This window comes from Scyliorhinus torazame, chromosome 6 (genome assembly GCF_047496885.1).
Source record: "Scyliorhinus torazame isolate Kashiwa2021f chromosome 6, sScyTor2.1, whole genome shotgun sequence".
NCBI classification, from domain to species: Eukaryota; Metazoa; Chordata; class Chondrichthyes; order Carcharhiniformes; family Scyliorhinidae; genus Scyliorhinus; species Scyliorhinus torazame.
Window position 1 is genome coordinate 20,174,205 of NC_092712.1, and position 23,419 is coordinate 20,197,623.

The 23,419-nt window shown below is 50.7% G+C and overlaps 1 protein-coding gene and 1 long non-coding RNA gene across 4 annotated transcripts in view; one reads left to right on the forward strand and one right to left on the reverse strand.

The window, feature by feature from the left end:
* The window catches only part of LOC140424704 (uncharacterized), a 337,233-nt gene that overhangs the window by 54,281 nt on the left and 259,533 nt on the right, over positions 1-23,419 (forward strand). For 2 of the 3 annotated variants that reach the window (XM_072508001.1, XM_072508000.1), the window contains exon 1: positions 6,555-6,737. The exons of the other annotated variant lie outside the window; for it this stretch is intronic. In XM_072508001.1, coding sequence (XP_072364102.1) covers positions 6,587-6,737 — 151 coding nt within the window. In that variant the 5' untranslated portion in view covers positions 6,555-6,586. Of the gene's footprint in view, positions 1-6,554; positions 6,738-23,419 lie in introns of those variants that run through there. 3 annotated transcript variants of the gene reach the window in all.
* On the reverse strand, positions 1,823-6,328 carry LOC140425685 (uncharacterized). Its single transcript, XR_011947917.1, has 2 exons — positions 6,143-6,328; positions 1,823-2,174 (listed from the first exon to the last, which is right to left on the reverse strand). It is a non-coding gene; the product is annotated as an uncharacterized lncRNA (long non-coding RNA).

Here is a 23,419-nt window from a genome sequence, read left to right on the forward strand (position 1 = left end):
TCCGCTCAGACTGGGACCCTCCTATAGTCCGCTCAGACTGGGACCCTCCTATAGTCCGCTCAGACTGGGACCCTCCTATAGTCCGCTCAGACTGGGACCCTCCTATAGTCCGCTCAGACTGGGACCCTCCTACAGTCCACTCAAATTGCGACCCTCCTATAGTCCGCTCAGACTGGGACCCTCTTATAGTCCACTCAGACTGGGACCCTCCTATAGTCCGCACAGACTGGGACCCTCCTATAGTCCGTTCAGACTGGGACCCTCCTATAGTCCGCTCAGACTGGGACCCTCCTATAGTCCGCTCAGACTGGGACCCTCCTATAGTCCGCTCAGACTGGGACCCTCCTATAGTCCGCTCAGACTGGGACCCTCCTATAGTCCGCTCAGACTGGGACCCTCCTATAGTCCGCTCAGACTGGGACCCTCCTACAGTCCACTCAAATTGCGACCTTCCTATAGTCCGCTCAGACTGGGACCCTCTTATAGTCCACTCAGACTGGGACCCTCCTATAGTCCGCACAGACTGGGACCCTCCTATAGTCCGTTCAGACTGGGACCCTCCTATAGTCCGCTCAGACTGGGACCCTCCTATAGTCCGCTCAGACTGGGACCCTCCTATTGTCCGCTCAGACTGGGACCCTCCTATGGTCCGCTCAGACTGGGACCCTCCTATAGTCCGCTCAGACTGGGACCCTCCTATAGTCCGTTCAGACTGGGACCCTCCTATAGTCCGCTCAGACTGGGACCCTCCTATAGTCCGTTCAGACTGGGACCCTCCTATAGTCCGCTCAGACTGGAACCCTCCTATAGTCCGCTCAGACTGGGACCCTCCTATAGTCCGCTCAGACTGGGACCCTCCTATAGTCCGCTCAGACTGGGACCCTCCTATAATCCGCTCAGACTGGGACCCTCATATTGTCCGCTCAGACTGGAACCCTCCTATAGTCCGCTCAGACTGGGACCCTCCTATAGTCCGCTCAGACTGGGACCCTCCTATTGTCCTCTCAGACTGGGACCCTCCTATAATCCGCTCAGACTGGAACCCTCTCATAGTCCGCTCAGACTGGGACCCTCTATAGTCTGGTCATGCTGGGGGCAGATTGGGGTTTTTTCCAGGACACTCGGAGATTGGGATGCCATTTTTATAAAGCATTACGAACTTTTGTTACAATGCGGGTTCCGGCGAGTGGAGCTCCCCACCGTACAAATTGGTACTATGTGCGGCCTCTGCCATGCATTTCCCATTCAGGCCCCTTATTCAATGTGGGTCGTGTTGAATAGCCATGTGTTTCTCAGCACTGCGAGCACCAGGCTAAAAGTGTGGTTTGTTCCTAGTTGGGAGAATTGCGCCCGATGTTTTCTGCTTGACTACTTCCACAATGGATCATTATCACATTGATGGATCTGTATATTCACGGTTTTGTTATAATGTGGAGATGCCGGCGTTGGACTGGGGTGAGCACAGTACGAAGTCTTACAACACCAGGTTAAAGTCCAACAGGTTTGTTTCAAATCACTAGCTTTCGGAGCACTGCTTCTTCCTCAGGTGAAACACAACCTCAGCAATCAGGGGGTCATAAAACTGACATCACCGAACCTTCGAGAAGCTGGAAGAATTCATATTAATAAGCAGGGATTTGAGGCTTCATCAGCAAACAAGCCAGAAACCATCATTACAGACCCCACATCAGGGGCTTGGTGACCAGTAAAGTATCCTCTGAGAAGAGCCTGGCGAGCTATTCTGCTTAGCGTGATGTTTGAGTTTGATTCATGAGTTGAGTAACAGTTATCAATTCATTGAATAAAGTCTATGTGACGCTAATTGAATTAAAGTCTGTGTGAAATTTATTGAGTATTAGTATGTGTGACCAAAGAATAATAACCAAAGAAATTATTAACAAACCTTTGCTGCCTAATTGAATCTTCAGGGCTTCTCTCAAGCCCATTTCACTTAAAGTCCAATACCGCAGTCCTTTCTTTAACTTTTCTCTGCTCCTTTCTTTTAAGTTGACTGGGCTTGGACTTGTTCATGTCCCTTGTCTTTGTCCCTCACCTGGGACACTTGCTGCTGACGGACTCACATTGACTGCACACTGGTCCTTAAACTGATCTGGTGACTTTAACCAGGCTTCTTTAAATAAACAACAAATGTATTTGTTCATTATAAACCAGTCCTGCCGAATAGAAGAACATAAATGTTGTCAAAATTTAGTATGAAATATGAAAATATACTAATTACTCTCTTGAGACACTCTTAAGACACACAATCCAAAGAAAAAGTCAAATCAAAATGGAACTGGAGGAATTCTGCCACAGGCGAAAAGTCAATGGTTCACATGCAAAGGATAGATGGAACAGTCCTTGAAGTGGAGCCTGGTTATACAGTTGGTCTCTCAGCGCTGATCTGCTAGATTGACTCTAGCACTGCTTTTCAGGTAGGCTCAAGGAACAATCATAGGTCTCAATCCTAAAATGTAGCGAAAGGATTTGAGATGTTTTATTGCAATTGTATCGGGCATTGGTGAGGTCCCACTTGGAGTATTGTGTGCAGTTGGTGTTCTTATCTGAGGAAGTGTGTTCTTGCTGTGGAGGGAGTGCAGCAAAGGTTCACCAGGCTGATTCCTGGGACGGTGGGATTTTAACTCTGGTCCCCCAAGCATTACCCCGGGTCTCTCGATTGTTAGTCCAGAAACAATATCACTGCGCCACTGCCTTCCCTTAAACAAGTTGTGAGGAGGATGCAAGGCAACTTCAAGATGATTTAGAGAAGTTGAGTGAGTGGGCAAACACATGGCAGATGCAGTGCAATGTGGCTAAGTGTGATTATCATAGAATTTACAGTGCAGAAGGAGGCCATTTGGCCCATCGAATCTGCACCGGCTCTTGGAAAGAGCACCCTACCCAAGGTCAACACCTCCACCCAATCCCCATAACCCAGTAACCCCACCCAACACTAAGGGCAATTTTGGACACTAAGGGCAATTTATCATGGCCAATCCACCTAACCTGCACATCTTTGGACTGTGGGAGGAAACCGGAGCACCCGGAGGAAACCCACGCACACACGGGGAGGATGTGCAGACTCCGCACAGACAGTGACCCAAGCCGGAATCGAACCTGGAGCTGTGTAGCAATTGTGCTATCCACAATGCTACCGTGCTACCGTGATGTTATATACTTCAGTGAGAAAAGCAGAATGGAAGAGTATTATTTAAATGGTAATATACTGGAAAGTGTGGAAGTACAAAGGGATCTGGTCCTTGTACACCAGTCAGTGAAAGTGGAGAGGCAGGTGCAACAAGTAATTAGGAAGGGAAATGATATGTTTACTTTCATTGCAAGATGATTTGAGTTCAGAAGTAGGGATGTCTCACTGCAGTTGCAGAGTTTTGGTGAGACCACACCTGGAGCATTGCAAGCAGTTTTGGTCTCCCTACCTCATAAATAATAAACTTGCCATAGAGGAAGTGCAGCGGAAGTTTACTAGGATGATACCGAGGTTGACCGAACTGTACTGTGCGGAGAGATTGGTTCGACTTGGTCTGTATTCACTCGAGTTTAGAGGGTTGAGAAGAGATCTGATTGAAATGTATAAAAAGGCTGGACAAACTAGGGCGGATGTTTCCCCTGCTTGGGGAATCTAGAACCAGGGGACACTGTCTCAGGATATGGGGTAGACCATTTAAGACTGAGGTGAGGAAAGATTTCTTCAGTCAAAGGGTAATGAACCTGTGGAGTCTCTACCACAGAAGGCTTGTTATGGGCCAGCATTGAAAAAGTCTTAAGTGTATTATGGAGTTCACCTGACCTACAACCTTTGTGTTGAATTTGGCTAGGATGTGCACAAGAGTCTTCACTTGAGGTGTGATTCAACAATCTTCCCTGACACTTTAATCAAAATGAGCTTTATTCTAAGTATTTAGTTAACATTTATATAAACACACAGCAATAGTTTTTATTAGTTACAAACATAAAGACACTTCCCAGCTACAGTAATCTATGTATAACTGTTCCAATTAACTGTTCCAATTCACAAACAAAATCCCATAAACCAAAAACCTTCACTTGAATAAGACTGTTTTTCCCTGAGATTCTGACCCCGTCTCATCAGCAGGTTTAAACTCTTCCGGAAAGCAAACTATATCTAAAGCCACCACCAAGGTGTTTTTTACTGGAACAGATAATTAAAATGAAAATAGAGAGACAGGCCAAAACACTTCTGTTCTCTGTCTAAGTCCACAGCAGCCAAATGTGTGAACGAAACCAAAAACTGCTCACAAAGACAATGACATCACTGAAGCCATGTGATAAGACAAAAACATTTCTTAAAGGGACACTCCAATGACAGGCTGTCGAGACCAAGTCGCTGAATATATTCAAGAAAAAGATCGATCATTTTTTAGATTTTAATGGGATCAAGGGCTATGGAAAGAAAGTAGAAATATGGGATTTAGATAGAGGATCAGCCATGCTCATGTTTAACGGCAGAGGAGGTTCGAAGGACTGGATGACCTACTCCTGCTCCTAGTTTCTATGAGATTCAGAGCACTGTGCACCTGCTGCTGCCTGAGGAAACTGACTGAGTACACCGTGTTGGAAGGGACAAAATATAACAGCTCCAAATGAAATTCTATCAGATCTGCTTAAATAAAAACTCTCCTGTGACAGGCATGGGTGAGCTGATTATTGTCAAGCCTTCAGATTAAACTTAACTTGACTTGATCATAAATAATCACCTGCATCCTTTAGCTCCCTAAAGTTGCGGCTTAAACGAGCCTTGTATTTTGGAGTAAAACCACCCAGGTACCCAGCTCAGATGGCCAGGTTTTCTGGAATAGTGGCATGGTTCCTTGATACTGCTCAGGCCTCACAGCTATGAATTTCAGCCTGAGGGTTGGTGAGATACGCTGATATGTAGTTGTCCTTTCAGCTTCAATGTCCTTCTCCCCTCCTTGTGCAAGCCAAAACCCCTTGCCAATGTCCCCCCAGTGTGCTGACCTGGTGAATCCCCTGCCTTCTCCCCATCCACCCACTTCAAGCAACCACCCAGGATTGCCATTCCCTCTAAGGACCCAGCATAAATACCCAAGCAAAGGTGCCCTGAACTGTGTAAGGCCACACTAATGCCCTCCCCAAATGTCGCACTAACATCCCTACCACAGATGCCACACTCAAGGGAACACCCCAGCCCTGAAACTGAAGGTCCATACTGGAACTGCTCCCCAACTCACGCTGCCCTCGTCTCCACCCCACTCCAACCCCATCAGAGCTGAGATCGAAGTCTGAGATCCAAAGACCAGAGTGGATCTGCGCCTGAAATCGCCCTCTGGTCTGAGACCAAGGCCCATACTGGAGCTGCCCCCCATCTCGGACCGAATCCAACTTATCTGGGCACCCCATGGCCTCTGGTGCCCCCTCTCCATAGGTGGGTAGTGGCTAGCCGTGAGCTTTGCACTCACCTGTAATATCCCCCTCAGAGGTGAGATCACTGGGTTCATGTTTTTATAAAGCTATTGTAAACATGGCGGCGTGGCTGGAATATGATTTAAAGGTATTAAAGAACAAAGAAGAACAAAGAAAATTACAGCACAGGAACAGGCCCTTCGGCCCTCCCAGCCTGCACCGATCCAGATCCTTTATCTAAACCTGTCGCCTATTTTCCAAGGATCTACTTTCCTCTGTTCCCCACCCATTCATATATCTGTCTAGATGCATCTTGAATGATGCTATCGTGCCCGCCTCTACCATCTCCGCTGGCAAAGCGTTCCAGGCACCCTCCACCCTCTGCGAAAAAAATTTCCACGCACATCTCCCTTAAACTTTCCCCCTCTCACCTTGAAATCGTGACCCCTTGTAATTGACACCCCCACTCTTGGAAAAAGCTTGTTGCTATCCACCCTGTCCATACCTCTCATAATTTTGTCGACCTCAATCAGGTCCCCCCTCAACCTCCGTCTTTCCAACGAAAGGTGATCCTGACCTTCCTGCGTGGGAACTTTGTTACATCACAGGGTCAATTGGAAAACAAAATCTTGCCAGTGAGAACCTTGTTTCCCAACTCTCACAAGAGTTTGTTCCCATGTCGCCGTTTACGCTCACGGCTAAGGCAGGCTCAAAGTCGCCCCAGTGGACGGTAACTTACAAATGGTATTGTTCGAAAGCGTCTGCTGCTCTTATGCTTATGGTTATGGAGGCCATGAGTTTGGAAGATGCTATCGAAGGAACCTTGTTTAGTTGTTACAGTGCACCTTGTTGATGGGTAGTGCTCGGCACCTTTTGTGGAGGGATGAATGTTCACAATGAGATTTGGGCTACTGATAAGGTGGGTCTTTTTGCTTTGGTTGGAATGGAAATTCTTGATTGCTGGTGTCACAGCCGTTCCATTATATCATCAGTTTCTTTAAACCTCACAGCCTTGAACTAAATTTGTTTAAATTTTATGACATCATAAACAACTCTGGTTCGTCATTAGATTTTCTCTTGTGTCATAAAGCTCTGAGGTTGATAAGGGTGACCGAGCTGTCCACCTTGTGACTTTCAATCAAGATTCACAACAGAGTGGTGTCCCCAGAGGAGGAGGAAAAAAATGGCTTGCGGCATTGATGTGGAGTTTTTGCAGAAGATGGAGGCCGAACGAAGGCAGCATGAATTGGAGCGCCGGAAGGGAAGAGCTTGCGAGAATTTTCCCATTGGGGGAGCTGAGGGCGGTGCTTCTGAACTCACATCTCCCTACCAATGTCAGTAGTGCAGCTTTTGAAAGTTACTTTTGTGTGATACTTTGATTTTGAAGTTCCTTTGAAACAGCCTAATTCTCTCTCCAGGAACAGACTCAGGATTAATCAATTTTATAAGCCAGTAGTGATTTGAAAACAAACTCCTCTGTACCTTCAATAATCAATGTTAATTAGCTCAATTCACAAGTTGCAGGAGTGGGCCATACGGCCTATTGAGCATTCTCTGCCACTGAATAAGATCTTGGCTGATCTCTACTTTCAACTGCATTTGCCTGTCCACTCCCCATACTCTTGACTCCCTGCTAGACCAGGAATTTATTTTCTAATAGTTTTGCAGGATGTGAGCTTTGTCACTAGGCTAGCATTTGTTGCCCATCCCTAGTTGCCCTTGAGAAGGTGGTGATGAGCTGCCTTCCTGAACCATTGCAGTTCATGAGGTGTAGGTACACCCACAGTTACAAGTTAGCTAGGAAGGACCTAAAGAGAGAGCTAAGAAGAGCCAGGAGGGGACATGCAAAGTCTTTGGCAGGTAGGATCAAGGATAACCCTAAAGCTTTCTATAGATATGTCAGGAATAAAAGAATGACTGGGGTAAGAGTAGGGCCAGTCAAGGACAGTAGTGGGAAGTTGTGCATGGAGTCCGAGGAGATAGGAGAGGTGCTAAATGAATATTTTTCGTCAGTATTCACACAGGAAAAAGACAATGTTGTCGAGGAGAATACTGAGATTCAGGCTACTAGACTAGAAGGGCTTGAGATTCATAAGGAGGAGGTGTTAGCAATTCTGGAAAGTGTGAAAATAGATAAGTCCCCTGGGCCGGATGGGATTTATCCTAGGATTCTCTGGGAAGCTAGGGAGGACATTGCTGAGCCTTTGGCTTTGATCTTTAAGTCATCTTTGTCTACAGGAATTGTGCCAGAAAGACTGGAGGGTAGCAAATGTTGTCCCTTGTTCAAGAAGGGGAGTAGAGACAACCCCTGTAACTATAGACCAGTGAGCCTTACTTCTGTTGTGGGCAAAATCTTGGAAAGGTTTATGAGAGATAGGATGTATAATCATCTGGAAAGGAATAATTTGATTAGGGATAGTCAACACGGTTTTGTGAAGGGTAGGTCGTGCCTCACAAACCTTATTAAGTTCTTTGAGAAGGTGACCAAACAGGTGGATGAGGGTAAAGCAGTTGATGTGGTGTACATGGATTTCAGTAAAGCGTTTGATAAGGTTCCCCACGGTAGGCTACTGCAGAAAATACGGAGGCATGGGATTCAGGATGACTTAGCAGTTTGGATCAGAAATTGGTTAGCTGGAAGAAGACAAAGGGTGGTGGTTGATGGGAAATGTTCAGCCTGGAGTCCAGTTCCTAGTGGTGTACCACAAGGATCTGTTTTGGGGCCACTGCTGTTTGTCATTTTTATAAATGACCTGGAGGAGGCCGTAGAAGGATGGGTGAGTAAATTTGCAGATGACACTAAAGTCGGTGGAGTTGTGGACAGTGCGGAAGGATGTTACAAGTAATAGAGGGACATAGATAAGCTGCAGCGCTGGGCTGAGAGGTGGCAAATGGAGTTTAATGCAGAAAAATGTGAGGTGATTCATTTTGGAAGGAATAACAGGAAGACAGAGTACTGGGCTAATGGTGAGACCATGAAACCATTGTCGATTGTCGAAATAACCCATCTGGTTCACTATTGCAAAGGAATCTGCCATCCTGACCTGGTCTGGCCTACATGTGACTCCAGACCCACAGCAATGTGGTTGACTCGTAACTCCCCCCTCTATGGCAATTAAAGATAGGCAATAAATACTGGCTCAGCCCATGTCCCATAAACAAATTTTAAAAAAGAGCCCACCCTAGACCTCAAAATGTCTACAGAATTAGCACTCTTTTAGAGAATGCCAAGAAAGGCACCCAACTTCAAGGGATGATGGACAGTAGCTTTCTCAGGCTGGAGGAGGTCGGGAGGACCCTCATACAAAAAAAACAGCTTTCCCAATGAAGGCTCCCATGTGCCTCACTCACCACCAACTCAACAATAAGCCAGGAAATTCTGCCATTTCAAAAGTCAGCTGGATAATCTTAGAGATACCTGGGAAGCCTTGGCCTGAGGACTACAAGTGTCAGCCGCAAGGCTGCTGTTAAGTGTGTCCAAAGGACATGATCCAGGCAAGGCTGCCAGAATTAGCAGTACGTGTGCCAATCGTGCTGGAAGCCAAAACCATCTCAGACCCTGGCCTTGCAAGTCTATCAGCCATAGAGGATGAAATGATGTAACTAAACCCGTAAGGTTGCCCAATAAAGATAACACTCTTGGTCAATGGGCATTTCCCAGAAATGGAGGTGGATAAGGGAGCTGCCCTTTTGATCGTCGGGGAACTGACTGTAATTCACTGGGGCTGGTTTAGCACAGAGCTAAATCGCTGGCTTTGAAAGCAGGCCAGCAGCACGGTTCAATTCCCATACCAGCCTCCCCGAACAGGTGCCGGAGTGTGGCAACTAGGGGCTTTTCACAGTCATTTCATTTGAAGCCTACTTGTGATTTTCTTTTCATTTTCATTTCATAACCTACATGGAATACACAGGGCTGGGTTGATCGTTTCCCCGTGTGGCTCGAGGAGAATGAGCTACTCCACAAACTACGGGGCTGATACCATGTTGTATATAAGGTGGGCCAGATAGGAACTGACCAACAGAGAGAGGACCTGGCTAGGTTCAACATGGCCCGTTTATAAATAGTACGTATTATAAATAAGCATCTTCTTTGTGTTACTCGGCTGACACCCTTCACCTTTATTAAACTGACGACAAAGGCAAACTGGGGACTGTCGATGTACTACTCTGCTGCCTACGCCACCTCTAGTGACTTTAATTCCCTTGGGACTAACATATGTCCTTAAGTGCTTCACGAGGGGCGCGATTCTCCGATCGCGGGACAGAGTGTCCGGCCGTCATGAACGCCGTCGCGTTTCACAACGGCATGAAACAGGCGCGGGCAGTAGCGATTCTGGTCCCCACAGGGATGGCCTCCACCCAGTCGCTGACAAAGTACAGGCAATAACAATGGCCTTGCACCGCGTGATGCTACGGAGCTTTGCTCTCTCTTGGGCCTGATATTATGGCCTCTTTGTTCCGAATTTGGTGACAATCCTGGCCCCCTTCACTTTCTTCTGCAGAAGGGCTGGCCCTGGGTTTGGGGCAATGAACAGGAAGCTGTTTTGGTGATGCGGACGTTGGTTTCTTCCAAAGAACTGACTCATTTTGACGCAGCTAACGTGTGACACATCGCCGTGCGGCATCGGCGCTGTCCTTTTCCACTGCTTGGGTGATGGCAACGATCATCCGATAGCTGTCGCTTCCAGGACATTGATGGCTGTGGAGTGTAACTATGTTCATGTAGAGAAAGAGGGCCTGGCAGTCGTGTTCGGAGTCAAACGTTTTCATCAATGCGTTCACGCCGATCATTTTTTCATAGTTTCGACTGATATGCCATCAATAAACACATGACGAGTGATGAATGTAACTGAGGCTTTAATATACTAAACGTCCTGCTGGAGGGGATGCCCTTCCATGGCCTCTAGTCCCGAACTGGGTCGGAGGTGGAGACTAGCCACCTTTATACATGAACCCGAGGGGAGGAGCCACAGGTGGAGCCAGCCGTGACAAGCCCAGGCATGTACAACACAACACAATGCAATACAGTGGTTTACCACATTCACCCCCTGTTGAAAAAAATAGTCCGGCGGGGGTGAAGTGGTCTTAAAGGTCAAGTCTGTCAGGGGCCTTGACCTTCCGCCGTGATCGCCTCAGTCCCGGCTGTGGTGTGGGCACCGGTGTCGAGAACCTTAAGGTGTATAGAACTTTAGTTAGGCCACACTTGGAGTATAGTGTTCAATTCTGGTCGCCACACTACCAGAAGAATATGGAGGCTTTAGAGAGGGTGCAGACGAGATTTACCAGAATGTTGCCTGGCATGGAGGGCATTAGCTATGAGGAGCGGTTGAGTAAATTCGGTTTGTTCTCACTGGAACAACGGAGGTTGAGGGGCGACCTGATAGAGGTCTACAACATTATGAAGGGCATAGACAGAGTGGATAGTCAGAAGCTTTTCCCTAGGGTAGAGGGGTCAATTACGAGGGGGTATAGGTTTACGGTGCAAGGGGCAAGGTTTACAGTGGATGTACGAGGCAAGTTTTTTACACAGAGGGTAGTGGGTGCCTGGAACTCGCTACCGGAGGAGGTGGTGGAAGCAGGGACGATAGTGACATTTAAGGGGCATCTTGACAAATACATGAATAGGATGGGAATAGAGGGATACGGACCCAGGCAGTGTACAAGATTGTAGTTTAGTCGGGCAGCATGGTCGGCTGGGCTTGGAGGGCCGAAGGGCCTGTTCCTGTGCTGTACTTTTCTTTGTTCTTTGTTCTTGAGACATGCGCATCTGGGAGCGTGTTGTCCTCAGTTGTTGAGTTAGTGAAGGTGCGGAGGTGGTGGTGCTGGTCGCCGGTGGGCCTGCGGGTGCTAGTTCGTGAGGTGGGTGGGGAAAGACGGTGTAGGGACGTGGGTGGTGGTGGTGATGGTCGCTGGGGAGCCTCCAGGTGCCAAATCCTGAAGGGAGACTGAGTCCTGTCGCCCGTCCTGATGTGCCACGTCGGCATATTGTGGGTTTGCATGGAGGAGCAGGACCTTCTCGATGAGGTGGTCGGATTTATGACTCCTCGCATGCTTCCAGAGGAGGACGGGCCCTGGGACTTCCCAGGTCGATACAAGATATCGTAGTTGTAGGTGGAGAGCACTATCCTCCACCTCAGTATCTTGTCATTCTTGATCTTGCCCCGCTGTGTGTTATTGAACATGAAGTTAACCAACTGTTGGTCACTGAGGAGAGTGAATCGCCTGCCGGCCAGATAATGGCTCCAATGTCGCACAGCTTCTACGATGGCTTGGGCTTCCTTTTCGACGGAGGAGTGTTGAATTTCGGAGGCATGGAGGCTACGGGAGAGGAAAGCCACGGGCCTGCCCGCTTGGTTGAGGGTAGCGGCCAGAGCAAAGTCCGACGCATCGCTCTCCACCTGGAATGGGGTGGACTCGTCCCCAGTGTGCATCCCGGCTTCGGCAATATCTGCCTTGATGCGACTGAAGGCCAGTCGGACCTCAGTCATCAGGGGAAAAATGGCGGATTTGATAAGTGGACGGGCCTTGTCCACATAGTTGGGAACCCACTGGGCATAGTACGAGAAGAACCCCAGGCATTTCCACGAGGGGGCGCATGTGTTCCATGACGTAGCCGAGGATGGCTAGGCGGGTTGTGCGGAAAACGCATTTTTCTTTATTATAGGTGAGGTTCAGGAGTTTAGCGGTGTGGAGGAAGTGCCGGAGGTTTTCGTCATGGTCCTGCTGGTCATAGCCGTAGATGGTGACATTGTCTATGTACGGGAACGTGGCCTGCAGCCCGTACTGGTCAACTATTCGGTCCATTTCTCTTTGGAAGACTGAGACCCCATTGGTGACGCCGAAGGGGACCCTGAGGAAATGGTGGAGGCGGCCATCTGCCTCGAAGGCAGTGTATTGGCGGTCCTCCGGGCGGATAGGGAGCTGGTGGTACGCGGACTTCAATTCAACTGTGGAGAAGACTCATTATGGCGCGATCTGGTTGACCATGTCAGATATGCGGGGGAGGGGGTACGCATCGAGCTGCGTGTACCGGTTGATGGTCTGACTGTAATCGATGACCATCCGGTGCTTCTCCCCAGTCTTGACGACCACCACTTGGGCTCTCCAGGGGCCTTAATGATCCCCTCTCACAGGAGTCGCTGGACCTCTGACCTGATAAAGGCCCTGTACTGGACACTGTACCGTCTGCTCCTAGTAGCGACGGGCTTACAGTCTGGGGTGAGATTTGCGAAGAGCGAGGGTGGGGCGACCTTAAGAGTCGCGAGGCTACAGACGGTGAGGGGGGCAGGGGTCCACTGAACTTTAAAGTAAGGCTTTGGAGGTGTCACTGGAAGTCGAGCCCCAGTAATAGGGCCGCGCAGAGATGGGGAAGGATGTAGAGTTTGAAGTTAGCGTATTCTACGCCTTGTACAGTGAGGGTCGTGACACAGTACCCCCGGATTTCTACTGCATGGGATCCGGAAGCCAGGGAGATTTTCTGGGTCGTGGGTAAGATTGGGAGGGAGCAGCCCCTTACCGTATCTGGGTGAATGAAGCTGTCTGTGCTCCCAAGGTCGAAAAGACAGGCCGTCTCGTGCCCGTTGATCCGGACAGTCATCGTAGACTTCATGAGGTGGTGCTGCCGGGTCGAGCGCGATGGAGGCGAGCTTCGGAAGGCGGTTGGTAGGCCGGTCGGAGGTAGCGGCGGCCAGCGTACGGTCGGGTGAGCCGGGTTCCCGGGAGGCTGCGGAGAGGTCCAAAGATGGCGGCCCCCAAGAGTCGCACGTGGCGGGTGGCAGTGGCGATGGTGTCCAAGATGGCAGCCCCCATAGGTCATGCGTGGCGGGTGGCAGCGGTGATGGCATCCAAGATGGCGGCCCCGTGGGTCGTGTGTGGCGGTTGGAGGATGCGTTAAAGATGACAGCCCCCATGGGTCGCACGTGGCGGCCAAATTTAAAGATGGCGGCAAAGATGGCGGCACCCATGGGTTGCACATGGCGGGTGGCGCGGCAGCTGGCAGCAGCCCCGACAGGCAGCAGGCAGCACTGCTGGGCCTAGAAGTTTTAGGGGGAAATCGGGCCTGGATGGCTTTTGCAAAGTGGCCCTTCCTCCCACACCCGTTGCAAGTCGCGTTCCGTGCAGGGCAGCGTTGTCTGGGGTGATTACCCTGGCCGCAAAAGTAGCACCTCGGGCCTCAGGCATTGGCGGGCCGCTGCGCGGCACAGGCTTGCATCGCACCCGGGTCGGATGATGGCGGCACCCAAGAGGTCCACGAGGGTGCCGCGCGGTCGGAGGTGTAGGCCTCCATGTTCTGTGAGGCTACCTCTAGCGAGTTGGAGAGTTGCACTGTCTCTGGGATGCTGAGTGTACCCCCTTCTAGTAATCGCTGGCGGATATAGTTTGATTTCATGCTTGCGACATTAGCGACCCTGATCAGCAGCTCCGCGTGCTGGGTAGCTGATATCGCCCGGCAATCGCTGTTCCTGCAGAGTACACGCAAAGCACGCAGGAATTGCATGGCAGATCGAATCAGGCCAGGACCTACTCAGTTAATGGTATGGCGTTGGGGAGAGTTATAGAACAAAGAGATCTAGGAGTACAGGTTCATAGCTCCTTGAAGGTGGAGTCGCAGGTGGACAGGGTGGTGAAGAAGGCATTCGGCATGCTTGGTTTCATTGGTCAGAACATTGAATACAGGAGTTGGGACGTCTTGTTGAAGTTGTACAAGACATTGGTACGGCCACACTTGGAATACTGTGTGCAGTTCTGGTCACCCTATTATAGAAAGGATATTATTAAACTGGAAAGAGTGCAGAAAAGATTTACTAGGATGTTGCCGGAACTTGATGGTTTGAGTTATAAGGAGAGGCTGGATAGACTGGGACTTTTTTCTCTGGAGCGTAGGAGGCTTAGGGGTGATCTTATAGAGGTCTATAAAATAATGAGGGGCATAGATAAGGTAAATAGTCAACATCTTTTCCCAAAGGTAGGGGAGTCTAAAACTAGAGGGCATAGGTTTAAGGTGAGAAGGGAGAGATTCAGAAGGGCCCAGAGGGGCAATTTCTTCACTCAGAGGGTAGTGAGTGTCTGGAATGGGCTGCCAGAGGTAGTAGTAGAGGCGGGTACAATTGTGTCTTTTAAAAAACATTTAGATAGTTACATGGGTAAGATGGGTATAGAGGGTTATGGGCCAAGTGCGGGCAACTGGGACTAGCTTAATGGTAAAAACTGGACGGCATGGACTGATTGGGCCGAAGGGCCTGTTTCCATGCTGTAAACTTCTATGATTCTATGATTCTAATTCTGCAAGTGATTCCCCAGGGCGTTGCTGTCTCGTGGCAAGGAGGTGCCTAGCATACGCCTCGTTAACGGACTTCACGTATTGTCCCTTCAGCAGAATTATTGCCTCCACATACGAGGGGGCATCCCTGATGAGAAGAAAGACTCGTTGGCTGAACTGTGCGTGGAGGATCTGCTTCCTCTGGAGGTCTGTGAAGTCTTCGGTGAAGGATGCGAGGTACGCTTCGAAGCAGCTTAGCCAGTGATCAAATGTTTCTGTGGCGTCGGCTGCCTGCGGGTCCAGCTCCAAGCGATCAGGCTTGAGTGATGAGTTCATCTTAGAAGTTTAGTGTATTAAATTGATATTCCATCAATAAACACACGACGAGTGATGAATGTAACTGAGGCTTTAATACACTAAACAGCAAGCCTCCTGGCCTCTGGTCCCGAACTGGGTCAGGAACCCGAGGGGAGCCACATGAGCCCGAGGGGAGGAGCCACAGGCGGATTCTGCCGGGACAAGCCCAGGCATGTACAACACAACAGAATGCAATACAGTGGTTTACCACAGACTGTTTTGCAAGGATAAGGCAGTACCACCGATTCCGACAGCCTGAATCTAGAGGTGGGCTCTACTTTTGGCTGCATACCGGTGTTCTTTTGAAAATTGACCCGGGCACGTTGATAGCAAATGCCCACTCGTTGAGTCATCTCCCGTTTCCCATGGTATCAGTGGATTTGCCCAAGGCCGACAAAATTGTTGCAGTCCTAAATTTCATGGACACCCTGCCTGTGATGACTGCTTGTATCCGAGAGTGGATGCAACATGATCCGGTAATGGCTGAGGTGTGATATTTGGTTTCATCCACTGGACCAGGAGAAAAGCTTCCAGTGGAGTTAAAGCATTTGCAACCAAAATGTTGGAGCTGACCATCGAGGACGGTGTTCTCCTGTGGAGCACAAGGGTTGCCATCCCTGCGAAAGGCCAGCCGTTGGTTCTGAAAGGCCTTCATGTTGCACATCCGGGTGCTTCCAAAATGAAAATGCTGGCCAAGAATTATGTCTCTTGGCCAGGCATTGATGCGAACATTGAGCTGGTGACCCAGCACTGCCCTGTGAGCCAAGCCCATCAGAAGCTTCTGGCAGCAGTGCCTCTGCATCCATGGGAGTGGCATGGACGTCCCTGGGCCTGCGTTCACATGGTCATACGGATTTCGCCGGCCTGTCTTTAGACTCTATGTTTCTCATCTTGTTTGATGCACACTTGAAGTGGCTGGAGGTCCACAAAATGGCGTCCATCACCTCCTGCGCAACCATTGAATGGCTGCGCGCCTCTTTTGCTGCTCACAAATTATTGGAGATGCTTGTTATGGACAACAAGGCCTCGTTTACTCGTGAAGAGTTGGCATTCACCATGATCGCACCGTGCTTTATCATCCGGAATATCTTGGGATTTTCCCTACTTTTACCAGCTCGAGATTTCTCATATTCCCTCTTTGCTCTCCTAATTACTTTCTTAAGCTCCATCCTGCACTTTCTGTACTCCACTAATGCCATAAGACCGTAAGACATAGGAGCTGAATTGGGCCACTTAGCCCATCGAGTCTGCTCCGCCATTCAATCATGGCTGGTATTTTCTCATCCCCATTGTCCTGCCTTCTCCCAATAACCCTGATCCCCTTATTAATCAAGAACCTATCTATCTCTGTCTTAAAGACACTCAGTGAATTGGCCTCCCCAGCCTTCTGCGGCAAAGAGTTCCACAGATTCAACACCCTCTGGCTGAAAAAAATTCCTCCTCATCTGTTTTAAAGGATCGTCCCTTTAACTTGAAATGGTGTCCTCTGGTTCTAGTTTTTCCTACAAGTGGAAACATCCTCTCCACGTCCACTCTTTCCAGGCCTCGCAGTATCTTGTACGTTTCAATAAGATCCCCTCTCATCCTTCTAAATGCCTTTTCAGCCTTACTCCCCTTGTACTTGCTAAAAGCCTCTCTTTTCCTCCTGATTGTATCCTGAATATCTTTGGTCATCCATGGATCTCTGGGCCTGTTATCACTCCTATTACCCAAGAGGGAACATGTTGGACCTGCACTCTCCCATTTCCTCTTTGAACACCCCCCACAGCTCTTCTGTAGATCTCCCCACCAGTACCTTAACCAATCTACCTTGGCCAGATCCTGCTTTGTTTTACTAAAGTCTGCTCTCCTCCAAACTAAGACCTTTTTTCACAATTTGTCTATTTCCTTGGCCATAACAAACTTAAATTGCACTACGTTGTGGTCACTATCACTAAAATGCTCCCCCACCATCACATCAACCACCTGTCTGACTTCAATCCCCAGAATTAGGTCCAGCACTGCACAATCCCTTGTTGGACCCTCCACATGTTGAGCTAAAAAGTTCTCTTGTATACATTTTACGAACTCTGCTCCATCTAAGCCCTTAACACAATGACTATCCCAGTTAATGTTGGAAAAGTTGAAACCACCCACAATAATTACCCTCTTATTATTTTTACAAACGTCTGCAAATTGTGCGCATATTTTCTGCTCAATTTCCTGTTGACTATCTGGGAGTCTATAATAAACACCGAGCAATGTGGCTGTCCCTTTATTGTTCCTCTACCCACAAAGCTTCATTTAAAGCCACCCCAAGATATCATCTCTCCTTACTGCAGTCATTGACACCTTAACGAATAATGCAATGCCTCCCCCTCTGTTGGTGCTGCACTCATACAAAGCCCAAAGAACATTACAGCATAAGAACAGGCTCTTCAGCCCACCAAGTCTGCACCAATCCAAATTTGTTATTTAGACCTACTACTTATTGCCCAAACGATCTGTATCCCTACATTCCCCGCCTGTTCATGTGTCTATCAAGATACATCTTAAACGTCGCTATCGTGCCTGCCTCCACCACCTCCTCTGGAAACGCATTCCAAGCACCCACCACCCTCTGCGTGAAAAACTTTCCCCGCACATCTCCCCTAAACTTTTCCTCTCTCACTTTGGATCTGTGCCCCTTGTACTTGAGTCTTCCCCCTGCGAAAAAGCTTCTGACTATTCACCCCGTCTATACCTCTCTATAATTTTGTAGACCTCAATCAGGTTTCTCCTCAGCCTCCATCTTTCCAAAGAAAACAATCCAAGTTTATTTATTTACTTGTTATATTCATTTATGGGATGTGGCGTCGCAGGTTAGGCCAGCGTGTTTTGCCCACCCCTAGTTGTCCTTCAGAAGGTGGTGGTGAGTTTCCTTCTTGAACCGCTGCAGTCCTGTAGGTGGAGGTGCATCCACTGTGCTGTTCGGGAGGGAGTTCCAGGATGGTGCCCCAGCGACAGTGAAGGAACGGCGATATATTTCCAAGTCAGGGTGGTGAGTGACTTGGAGGGGAACCTCCAGGTGGTGGGATTCCCAGGTATTTGCTGCTCTTGTCCTTCTAGATGGAGTGGCCATGGGTTTGGAAGGTGCTGCCTTCAGGAACGTTGATGAGTTCCTGCAGTGCATCTTGGAGGTGGTACACAGGAGCTGGTTTCGCACAGTGGGCTAAACAGCTGGCTTGTAATGCAGAACAATGCCAGCAGCGTGGGTTCAATTCCCATACTGGCCTCCCCGAACAGGCACCGGAATGTGGAGACTAGGGGCTTTTCACAGTAACTTCATTGAAGCCTACTTGTGACAATAAGCGATTATTATTATTCCATGGCTGCCATTGTGCATCGGTGGTGGAGGGAGTGATTGTTTGTGGAAGGGGGAGCAATCAAGCGGGCTGCTTTGTCCTGGATGGTGTCGAGCTACTTGAGTGTTGTTGGAGCTGCACTCATCCAGTCAAATGGAGAGCATTCCATCACACTCCTGACTTGTGCCTTGTAGATCGTGGGCAGGCTTTCAGGGGTCAGGAGTGAGTTACTTGCCGTAGGATTCCTGGCCTTTGACCTGCCCAGGTAGCCACAATATTAATATGACTAGTCCAGTTCAGTTTCTGATCAATGGTAACCCCCAGGATGTTGATTGTGGGGGATTCAGTGATGGTGATGCCATTGAATGTCAAGGGGCGAAGGCTTGATCCTCTCTTGTAGGAGATGGTCATTGCCCGGCACTTGTGTGGCACGAATGTTACTTGTCACTTGTCAGCCCCGAGCCTGGATATTGTCCAGGTCTTGCTACATTTGGACATGGACTGCGTCATTACCTGAGGAGTTGCGAATGGTGCTGAACATTGTGCAGTCATCCCCAAACATTCCGCCTCTGACCTTATGATGGAAGGGAGGTCATTGATGAAGCAGCTGAAGATGGTTGGATCTAGGCATTACCCTGACGAACTCCTGCAGTGATGTCCCGGGACTGAGATGATTGACCTTCAACAAACATAACCATCTTCCTTTGTGCCGGGTATGACTCCAACCAGCAGAGAGTTTCCCCCCTGATTCCCATTGACTCCAGTGTTGTTAGGGCTCCTTGATGCATGATCGATCACAAGCTGCCTTGATGTAAAGGGCAGTCACTCTCACCTCATCTCTGGAGTTCAGCTCTTTTCTCCATGTTTGAACCAAGGCTGTAATGAGGTCAGGAGCTGAGTGACCCTGGCGGAATCCAAACTGAGCATCTGTGAGTGTATATTGCTGAGTAAAAGTGCAGCTTATTTGCACTGTTGATGACTCCTTCATCGCTTTGCTGATGATTGAGACTAGACTGATGGGGTGGTAATTGGCCAGTTTGAAATTGTCCTGTATCTTGTGTACAGGAAATAACTGGGCAATTTTTCACATTGCTGAGTAGAAGCCAGTGTTGGAGCTGTGCTGGAACAGCTTGGCTAGGGGTGCAGCAGGTTCTGGAGCACAAGTACTATTGCCAGGATATTGTCAGGGCTCGTAACGTTTGCAGTGTCCAGTGCCTTCAGCTGCTTCTTGATATCATGTGGGGTGAATCGTATTGGCTGAAGATTAACATTGATGATGCTGGGGACCTGCGGAGGGGACCGAGATGGATCATCCATCGCTTCTGCCTTAAGACTGTTAAAATGGTTCAGCCTTGTCTTTTGTATTGATGTGCTGGTCACCTCCCTCATTGAGGATGGTAATATTTGTGGTCCTCCTCGCCAGCCACTTGTTTAATTGTCCACCACCATTCTTGGCTGGAGGTGGCAGGACTGCAGAGCTTAAATCTGATCCATTGGTTCTGAAATCCCTTAGCTCTGTCTATTACTTGCTGCTTATGCTGCCAGGGCCGGGGAAGGGGAGGGGAAGGAGGGGGACAGGTCGAGCAGCCGGGAAGCACCCCAACAGGACAAGGGCGGTGCCAGGCACAGATCGCTATTACAAAGAACAAAGAACAAAGAAAAGTACAGCACAGGAACAGACCCTTCGGCCCTCCAAGCCTGTGCCGACCATGCCGCCCGTCTAAACTAAAATCATCTACACTTCCTGGGTCCATATCCCTCTATTCCCATCCTATTCATGTATTTATCAAGATGCCCCTTAAACGTCACTATCGTTCCTGCTTCCACCACCTCCTCCGGTAGCGAGTTCCAGGCACCCACTACCCTCTGCGTAAAAAACCTGCCTCGTACATAAATCTTGTCCCTCGCACCTTAAACCTATGCCCCCTTGTAACTAACCCCTCTACCCTGGGGAAAAGCTGCTGACTATCCACTCTGTCTATGCCCCTCATAATTTACGGTGGCCATCATGCTGGCCCCCCACCCCGGCCCCTGGGTGCATGCAGTGACAACGGCCGTATGGGTTGCCCCCCCCCCCCGACCACCCCACCAAACCGGCAGCCACCCACCGGGGGACCACCCAGGGCCACACCCACGGCAGTCCCCAGTGAGGGCAGTGCCATCCAAGTCCCCTAACAGCAGGGACACGTGCCAGGACCAGGGGCACCAACAGGGCCGAGGTGCGGGGCTAGGGGACATGCGTGGTTGGGGCCCGCGGTGCCAATCGGGGCCACTATTTAGCCCATGGTACCTGGTTGGGCACGGGTGTATGCGCCATGATGACATTTTTGCCTTTCACCCCCTGCAGGAAGTTATGGCTTTCGGGCATCAACCTGTGATGATGGCCGCTGTGGCAATGGCTGCGTGAAGCCCTGTGGCAGCATGGGCGGGGGCCGCTCGGAGAGGAGGCAGAGGCTGCAGCATAGGGGCAGATGGCAGCCGCTCAGGCTGGAGGGTCGGCCATCCAACAGGCCGAGGAGGAAGAGGTGCCAACGAGGCGCCGGATGAGGTCACGGGTGTACAGCAACCGCATGTCGTTTGAGGACCGTCCGGACCGGGCATGCAGAAGGAAACTGCAGTTGAGCAGGGAGACAGTGCGACAAATCTGCCAGATGATGGCACACCTGGCACCACATGGATATGGGGGAGGACACTTGCTCCTGGTGGTCGTCAAGGTGACGGTCGTGCTGAACCTCTATGCGACGGGGTCGTTCCAGTCGCCGAGTGGGGACCTTGTCCGACATCGGCGCACAGGTGCATCCGTGCCGTCACTGACGCCCTGTATGCCCAGGCCACCTTGTGGATCGTGCCCACCAGGATGCCCGGACAGCGGGGATCACTGCCGTCGCTGGGATGCGCGGGTCTAGGGGGTCAATGGGATGCACATCGCCCTACAGCCGGCGGTGGATAACAGGCCGCTATTCACAAACAGGAAGGGGCACCATTTGATGAACATACAGCTGGTCTGCGATCATCAGATGCGCATTATGCACGTCTGCACCCAATACCTGGGCAGTGTGCATCTTGGTGCACTCGGGATCGGCAGCATATTCGAGAGACCCCCCCACCCCGGCTGCGGGACAGGCCGCTGAGCGACAGGAGTTATGATGACACCTATCCGGAGGCCACAGACCAACGCAGAGATCCGCTACAATGATGCCCATACAGCGACCAGGGGTGTTATCAGAGGTGTTTTAGGGTCCTGAAGATGCGCTTCAGGTGCCTGGACCGCTATGGAGGGCCCTCCAGTACTAGGCCAGGAGGGTCGCCCGCATCGTAGTGGTCTGCTGCGTCCTCCACAATGTAGCCCAGCAGAGGGGTGATGTGCTGGAGGAGGATGAGGAGGAAGGGTAGGCCTCGTCAGATGAGGAGTATGAGGGAGAGGAGACAATGAGCGGGACATGGGGCCTAGCCAGGCACGGGAGGCCGCAGAACGGTACCGCCCGGCCAGCGCGCACCCATCAGACAGAGCACAGAGGCAGGTTTCAACGATGTTAACAGGTGTTTATTGTGAAGAGGTATATTACAGTCTGTGCCCTATCCCCTATAACTAACTCGCCTTACGGGCCCGACCCCTGCGCCTATGTGGTTCCCAAGATGGTACAGCAGGAGTGGAGGTGGGCTGCTGTGATCCTGTCCTGTGACGAGGGTCCCCGTTGACACATATCTCCTGGGGCGGCCCGGCCTGGATGGGCCCGTCTGTTCCTCGGGCATCCCGGGTGGCGTGGTGCCGCCCTGTTCTGCCTGCTGCCTACCAGATGCACCAGGGACAGAGGTGGGGGGAGCAGTCCGAGGTGCTGCGCTTTTCCAGCACCTTCCCTCGAGAGTAACCGGCACCGGTCCCAGCACATCCTCCTCCCTCGGGGTGCCCGATGGCTTCTCCAAGGTATAAGTGGAGCCAAACCCCGACGACACCCCGACACCTGGCGCTGCCAGTCCTGGAGGCCGGCTCTGATCTCAACAAGGGTCTGCACGTTCACGGCCATGAAACCACCACCCTGAGGCTCTGTGCCACATCAGCCAGTGAGTGGGCCACATCCCACAGGGTGTGGGCCACATCAGCCAGTGAGTGGGCCACATCCCTCTAGGACTGGATCACATCAGCCAGTGAGTGGGCCACCTCCCTCAGGGTGTGGGCCACCTCCCTCAGGATGTGGGCCACATCAGCCAGTGAGTGGGCCACACTGCGCCACGCCGGCTTGCACCTGGGCAATGCCGCTGACGCTCTCAGCAATGGCCTGCTGTGACTGGGCTATGCTGAGGAGCGCCGCTGCAATTTCCAGGTGGCTCTGGCACATGGCTGCCTTTGAGAGGGCAGGGCAGCCCTATCCTGGTCCTTTTCATAGAATTTACAGTGCAGAAGGAGGCCATTCGGCCCATCGAGTCTGCACCGGCTCTTGGAGAAGAGCACCCTACCCAAGGTCAACACCTCCACACCCTATCCCCATAACCCAGCAACCCCACCCAACACTAAGGGCAATTTTGGACATTAAGGGCAATTTATCATGGCCAATCCACCTAACCTGCACATCTTTGGACTGTGGGAGGACACCGGAGCACCCGGAGGAAACCCACGCACACACGGGGAGGACGTGCAGACTCCGCACAGACAGTGACCCAAGCCGATATCGAACCTGGGACCCTGGAGCTGTGAAGCAATTGTGCTATCCACTATGCTACCGTGCTGCCTTGGCCCCCGCCTGCACAGAATGCCCCAGGCTTTGCACATTCTGACCCATATCCGACACCGTCACCCCCATTGCCTCCAACACGGACGCCACCCATGCATTTTCGGCCTGGGTGGCACAAATGACTGGCACCACCCCCAGCTCCTGCACGCGGATGGCCTCCTCCACCTGCGTCCGCACGTGCTGGATGTTGGCCGTCATCCCCTCCCGGAGTCCCTGGGTCTCTGACTGCATCTGCACTATGGTTGTGACTGGATGTTCCAGTAGCTCAGGACCCGACTGGGTGGCAGCTGGTCCCTGGGGCCAGACTGCCCTCCGACCATCCAGCCCCTCGGCTGCTCCTACCTCCA